At 47.9% G+C, this 7689-nt stretch overlaps 1 protein-coding gene across 1 annotated transcript in view; it reads left to right on the plus strand.

The window, feature by feature from the left end:
* NLRP5 (NLR family pyrin domain containing 5) overlaps positions 1-999 on the plus strand; it is a 55139-nt gene extending 54140 nt beyond the window's left edge. Inside the window, 1 exon segment of the mRNA XM_010387053.2 lies at positions 587-999. Within this exon segment, the coding sequence (XP_010385355.2) occupies positions 587-719 (133 nt within the window). The 3' untranslated portion in view covers positions 720-999.
* The last annotated feature ends 6690 nt before the right edge of the window (positions 1000-7689 follow it).

Here is a 7689-nt window from a genome sequence, read left to right on the forward strand (position 1 = left end):
CAGTACTGTGACATTGGAGATTTGAGGGGGGAAAAAGCCCTGTACTGCAGGTCAGCTCACAAGGAGACAGGAGTCAAGCTCAAATCTGTCTCCCCATGCTGGCTTCAAGGCAGTATTTTTATTAGAAAAGGTTCAGGAAGTAGATTCTGAGATTAGTAGGTGATTGGAAGAAAAGGGGAGGTCTGGAAAGTTCTTGGGCATGTGTAATGATCTATTCATGCTACCTCATGGGTTGCATGTGCCAATTTAGGGAGAATTAGTATAAAACCTGGTGGAAATTCAGGCTGTGACATCAGCAAGCTCATTCTCTGCAAACTCGAGCCTGCCATACTTTTTCTAGCCAATCTCAGCCAGTTGTTTCATAAGTAGATGGGGGGAGTCTCCATGTTTCAGCTGTTTCTTTTATTGTCTGCCATCCTGCAAACTCAAGAATTTCTGTTAGTCATTGGTTTAACTCTTTTAACTACTGTTCCTTAAGAGTACAAGAAAAGGTTTGAGATCCTTGATGAGGCTTCCAGGAATTTTGAGGAAGGGAGAAGAGTCGAAAGCAACGTCTCAGTAGCGTGTCCTCTCTCTGTCTCCCCAGGCTGTGGAAATGGCAGTACCCTGTGCAAATAAAGAAGCTGCTGGAGGAAGTGCAGCTGCTCAAGCCCCGAATCGTAATTGACGGTAGTTGGCATTCTTTTGATGAAGATGACCGGTACTGGTGGAAAAACTGAAGATACGGAAACCTGCCCCACTCACACCCATCTAATGGAGGAAGTTTAAATGCTGTTTTCTCAGAGCAAGCCATGCCCCTGGGAGTTCCTTCTCAAAGATGGAGAATGATTTCTGATTCTCATGAAGCCCTCAATGGTAGTGTTTCTTTGTTCAATATACCTTGGTTACTGGATTTGAAGGCTGGAGACCTTCAAGTCATAGGACTGAGTATCTGTGAAATGTCAGTCCTACCACAGAGCATACAGAGGGAATGAAATAAACACAGAGCATTTGGAAAAGGTGTCAAGTAGTGGTTTTCTTAACTAGTGGGGATATGGTTTAGGAGCAGAGAGGTTAGGAGGACCTAGATCTTCAAAAGCAGCCCCTGAATTTGGGTACCACAACTAGTGGTGTTTTTTTTGTTTTTTGTTTTTTGTTTGAGACAGTTTTGCTCTGTCACCCAGGCTGGAGTGCAGTGGTATGATCTCAGCTCACTGCAAGCTCCGCCTCCTGGGTTCACGCCACTCTCCTGCCTTAGCCTTCCGAGTAGCTGGGACTACAGGCTCCCGCCACCACACCCGGCTAATTTTTTTGTATTTTTAGTAGAGATGGGGTTTCACCATGTTAGCCAGGGTGGTCTCGATCTCCTGACCTCGTGATTCGCCCACCTCAGCCTCCCAAGCTGGGATTACGGGCGTGAGCCACCGCACCTGGCCAACTACTGGTTTTTTAAAGCACATACTTGAATACCAAAGGATGGTGTTACTGTCACTCAATATCTGAACTATAAACATAAAGTCGAATTTATTCCTTAGTGTAATGAAAACTTGGTCTACCACAGTCTCTCTGAGTAGAGCAGACTTCTGATCTTTGTAGGCAGGAATTTGGGGAGGGTACAGAGTGAGGTTAAACCTTGAAGGTATAAGGTAGCCTGTGGTTACTCAGGTGAGGCTGATTGGTACAGGTGTGTTATTCAGAGTGCATCCCTACCCGACTGGCTGAATTTCAGATGCAAAGAGCAACTGTTGGTTGGCCTGCAAAAAAGCATGTTCACTGAGGTAAGTTGTCTTGGATCCATTGAATGGATTTCAACCTGTCTAGGTAGTTATTTATTACCATGGCTACAGAACCATCGGTCTATTCCTAGAAGAGTGGAAAATTCTTAGATTCTTGCCAAAATGTACTTATGATTTATTGTATTTATTTATCTCATCCATAATGACGATGATGAATGATGATATCTAACACAGCCCTTGCTGTATACCATGCCCTGTCCTAAGCAGTATGAATTACTTATTTGATCTTTACAACACCTTAGAGGTAAGGATATTTCTTGCTTCCATCTTACAGATGAGGACATTGAGGTACAGAAAATAACAGTGCACAGCAAGCCCAGACGCAGTGGCTCACACCTGTAATGCCAGCACTTTGGGAGGTGGAGGCAGGTGGATTACCTGAGGTCGGTGGTTTGAGACCAACCTGGCCAACACGGTGAAACCCCGTCTCTACCAAAAATACAAAAATTAGCCCAGTGTGGTGGCTCGTGCCTGTAATCTCACCTACTTGGGAGGCTGAGGCAGGAGAATCACCCAAACCCGGGAGGTGGAGGTTGCAGTGCGCCGAGATCATGCCACTGCACTCCAGCCTGAGTGACAGAGTGAGACTCCATCTCAAAAAAAAAAAAAGCACAGCCAATAAGTAGCAGAGCTGCCATTCAGACCCAGGAAATCCATTTCTGGGGTTCATTCTACTAACTGAAATGTTGCCTCTACCATACAACCACCTTCCACGAGCCACTCACTCTTACTGTGTGTAAATCTATAACTCCGGCAACCCCTTTCAAACTGGGGAATGTTTTAGCATCATTCCCTGTTAGCATATATTAGACAAGGACTGGCATGCCCCCTTTTCTGCTCTCATTGCAATGCAGCTAGTAAAGTTTATATCAGGTATAGGAGAAATGGCAACTCTGCAGTTTATTTGTTCTTCTAAGCATTGTCTTCAACGTATGGTTTCTTCGCAGGAATACTTTTTAAATACTTGCGTGTTCTGGGAGTGTTTGTTTATAAAATACTTGGACATTGGACCAGTGTGATGGGGTTTACGAGGTGAATGAGTGGAGTAGTAGGGAAAAAGCCCTTCCGAATCAGAATATCTGTCTTCAGGATACCTTTTCTCCCACGTGGGACACATGTCCATCTAACATAAACACAAGGCAAGGAGGTTGGGCACGGTTGCTTATGCCTGTAATCCCAGCACTTTGGGAGACCCAGGCAGGCGGATCACGAGGTCAGGAGATCGAGGCCATCCTGGCTAACACGGTGAAACCCCGTCTCTACTAAAAATACAAAAAACTAGCCGGGCGCGGTGGCGGCGCCTGTAGTCCCAGCACTTTGGGAGGCCGAGAGGGGCGGATCACGAGGTCAGGAGATCAAGACCATCCTGGCTAACACAGTGAAACCCCGTCTCTACTAAAAAAAAATACAAAAAAACTAGCCGGGCGAGGTGGCGGCGCCTGTAGTCCCAGCTACTCGGGAGGCTGAGACAGGAGAATGGGGTGAACCCGGGAGGCGGAGCTTGCAGTGAGCTGAGATCCGGTCACTGCACTCCAGCCTGGGTGACAGAGCGAGACTCAGTCTTTAAAAAAAACAAAAACAAAAACAAAAAAAAACCACCATTAATGTTTGTGTTAACAAAGCATTACTATGTTAGTCTTGTCTATCACCTTTTATATAGCTAAAAATACACAATGTCCTCCTCCTGTGTCGTCAATTATCTTGAGCACTGCTGCTACCCCACCCCCAACTGTGACAAATATCTCACTTTGTAAAGTTGTAGCTAAAGGGAAGGTCAAAGGGAAAAGCCAAGTTTTAGAAACAATGTTTTATTTTTTTATTTTTTTTTTGGTTGAGACGGAGTCTCTGTCGCCCAGGCTGGAGTGCAGTGGCGCGATCTCGGCTCACTGCAAGCTCTGCCTCCCGGGTTTACGCCATTCTCCTGCCTCAGCCTCCCAAGTAGCTGGGACTACAGGCACCCACCACCTCGCCCGGCTAGTTTTTTGTATTTTTTTTAGTAGAGATGGGGTTTCACTGTGTCAGCCAGGATGGTCTCGATCTCCTGACCTCGTGATCCGCCCGTCTCGGCCTCCCAAAGTGCTGGGATTACAGGCTTGAGCCACCGCGCCCGGCCTATTTTTATTTTTTAGAAACATCTCACTATCTTGCCCAGGCTAGTCTTGAACTCTTGGGCTCAAGTGATCCTCCTGCCTCAGCCTCCCAAAGTGGTGCGATTACAGGTGTGAGCCACTGTGCCCGGCTTCAAGTTCTTGATGCTGACCTGTGTTCAAATTCTGGCTGCTCTGAATAACTTCCGTGACACTATACAAAGGTCAACCTCCATGGGCTTTTGATTTATCTGTAAAGTAGGAAAAATTGTACTTACCCTATAGAATGAGTTTCAAGAAGAGATGAATTTCTGTAAAGCAGCTCTAGAAGTGGCTGGAGAATTCACTCCACCAATATTTACCTACATGTATTAGTTGTCTGTTGCTGTTTACAATATTACCACAAACTCGGGAGTTAAAACTCATGATCTCAGCGTGTGAGTCCAGATACGACTCAGCTGGATCCTCTCTCAGGGTCTCACAAGGCTGCAATGAAGGTGTTGACCAGGGCTGTGGTCTCATCTGAGACCCAACCGGGACAAGGACCTCTTCCAAGTTCATGCAGGTCCTGGGAGCATCTATTTTCAGGCTGCTGGACTGAGGGCCTTGGTTTCTCGACTGTTAGCCCCAGGCCATCCCCAGCTCTTTTCTGCTTGGCCTTCTCCATATGGCAGATTGCATTTTCAAAGCCAGCAAGACAGTTGCTCAGCAAGACAGAATCTCATGGCATCACAGAAGTCAGATCCCATCAACCCTGCCGCATCCTGTTTGGATAGAAGTAAGTTACAAGCCCCTCGAGGGAAGGGGATCTGGCAAGATGGGAACACCAGGATGAGGATCATGAAACCGCCTAGAATCTGATGAGTTCCACACTGGCAGAAAACTGTGTTCTACTCACTGCTGCCTGTTGGAAAAGAGTTTCTTTCTCTTGAGCCTCTTGGCCATCTCCAAGGGTAGAGGAGGGAGTTACCCAGGTGGTACGGCTGGGAGGGAGGAACTGAACCTTCTATGTGCTCTTCACAAGCTTCCTGTCTCCAGATGTGTACACACTTGCCTGTTTCATGCAGCAAGCTTTGCTTTGGATGGGATGGGTGGGCAGAAGACTGATTGTGGCAGAGTGCTAGGAAGCTACAGATACAGGCCACCTGCCTCAGTCGTGTGTGTGTGTGTGTGTGTGTGTGGTGGGTTTTTTGTTTTGTTTTGTTTTGTTTTTTTAAAGACAGTTTTACTCTTGTCACCCAGGCTGGGGTGCAATGGTACGATCTAGCTTCACTGCAACCTCCACCTCCCAGGTTCAAGCAATTCTCATGCCTCAGCCTCCCGAGTAGCTGGGATTACAGGTGCATGCCACCACGCCTGGCTAATTTTTGTATTTTTAGTAGCAATGGGGTTTCTCCATGTTGGCCAGGTTGGTCTCAAACTCCTGACCTCAGGTGATCCACCCGCCTTATCCTCCCAAAGCGCTGGGATTACAGGCGTGAGCAACCATACCCAGCTGGCCTCAGAGCTTTGAATAATAGGGATGACACCTTGACTTCTACCCAACTCCTTGTTTCTTACTCTAAATTCTAAAAGTCGAGGTTGAAGTAATGATTAGTCTGTAGAAACCCTATGTGCTGGCCACTGCCCTCAGGCTGATGGGGCAACACAAAGATCCCTGTTCTCCTAAAATGTATTACCTTCTAATGGACAAATACATGAACTGCAGGTGTTCTGACAGCTAAAATGGCAGGTTAGCAAGAGACTAGGACTATTCTGTTTTTCTAGACTAGCTGTCTTTACCAGGTCTGAGAGAAAAACACTTTTCTGAACTGATGTTTTTTCGTCAAGTTCAGGACATGACATACAATGAAAAAAATGAAAACATCCCACTTCCTACATAGTGTTTATTTTTTGGTTTTTGTTTTTGTTTTTGACATTTGTACCACGGGGAGGCAAGAGCATCAGGAAGGCAAGGGACACGGTCCTGGAGGGCAACCGTGGTGAGTCCCAGACCCCACACCGGCCTGGTGCATCACACCATGGGTAGGACACATGGCAGCGCTGTCTCCCTGCTGATCTGGGCTCTTGTCATCATCTCTGAAGAAGGACCCTTTCCTCATCCGTGAGTCAATAGACTTCACCTCCACCTGCCTGCCACGCTCTGTAGCTGGGGTGTGTGTACAGCCGCACAAACTCCGATGCTTGAAGCTGCATGGCACAGAACGTCCACCTGAGCTCACTGAGTAGAAAGAAGCTTCCTGGGTCGGTGAACCCTGCCGGACACCAGCTCCCTGTGCTGCTGGTAAGTTTCCCCTGATGCCCGCTGGGTGGCAGCAGAGCGTCATCTTCCCTAAGACCCTCCGGGGAGTAGGGCGGGCTCCTCCTCACCATCCCCACTGCTGTGGATTTTCTCACCGCAGGCACCGCTGACAGTGGGGTCGGTCACTTCCACATCGGGGTCCCGCCTGTGAGCTGTAGGGTGTTCAGTGACGTCCCTGCTTTTACCTGCTAGGTGCCTTCCCTCCCCTACTTGTGACAACCAAAAGAGTCTTCAGACACAGCCAGATGTTACCAGGGGCACCTTCCTGAGACCCGCTGGTCCACGTGAAGCAGGAAACCCTCCCTCACCAACACACCCTGTGGCCTCCCCTTCCCCTCGCTGGACGCGACTGGTTCACAGGAAATCCGTGTCAGCCATGCTCAGAAGGTATCAGCCCCTTTTTGGTTCTATTGGAGGTGGCCGCTGCTTAGCAGACACCCAAGAATGTAGGTTTATTCTTTATCTCTCTAGCTTTATTCCCCATTGTCAAAATGGAATCAACCAAGATAATCTGGAGGCCCAGGTGTAAAATGACAATGTGGGTGCTTTGTTCAAAAATTAAGAATTTCAAGATGACTGTGAATCACTATACTGAGCTGGAGCCCTGGATGAAATGCTCAGGCCACAGACCCAAGCAGCTGGCCTCCATTGCAGCTGATTGGACCAGGAGCGAGCATTTGAAAGACAGCCCGTCTTTAAGCTGCCTAATGACCTGTAGGCCACCCGTGACCAAGGTAAGAGATGAAGTAGGGTATCCTTGTTCACAACAACCAAAAGGTCCAGACAACCCACATGTCTATCAACAGATGAACGGGTAAACAAAATGTGGCCTATCCACACAATAAAATATTATTCGGCCATGAAAAAAGAATGCAGGCTGGGTGCAGTGGCTCATGCCTGTAATCCCAGCACTTAGGGAGGCTGAGTTGGGAGTCTCACTTGAACCCAGGAGTTTGAGACCAGCCTGTGCAACATGGTGAAACCCCATCGCTACTAAAAATGAACCAGGTGTGGTGGTACATGCCTGTAGTCTCAGCCCGGTGGGAGGATCACTTGAGCCTGGTAGGTCAAGGTTGCAGTGAACCGAGATTGTACCACTGTGGTCTCCAGTTTGGGTGACAGAATGAAACCCTGTCTTATTAAAAAAAAAACGCCCCCCCCAAAAACAAAAAACAACGGGTGCAGTGGCTCATTCCTGTACTTCTAGCACTTCGGGAGGCCGAGGCCGGCAGGTCACCTGAGGTCAGGGGTTCAAGACCAGCCTGGTCAAGATGGTGAAACCCCGTCTCTACTAAAAATACAGAAATTAGCCAGAGTGGTAGTGTGTGCCTGTAATCCCAGGTACTCGGGAGGCTGAGGCAGCAGAATCACTTGAACTCGGGAGGCGGAGGTTGCAGTGAGCCGAGATCGCACCACTGCACTCCAGCCTGGACAACAGAGTAAGACTCCATCTCAATTTAGAAAAAAGGAAGATAGTAGAGATATATGCTACAACATGGATCAACCTCACAAGCATTATGTTCTG

Source organism: Rhinopithecus roxellana, chromosome 12, assembly GCF_007565055.1.
Source record: "Rhinopithecus roxellana isolate Shanxi Qingling chromosome 12, ASM756505v1, whole genome shotgun sequence".
Classification (NCBI taxonomy): Eukaryota; Metazoa; Chordata; class Mammalia; order Primates; family Cercopithecidae; genus Rhinopithecus; species Rhinopithecus roxellana.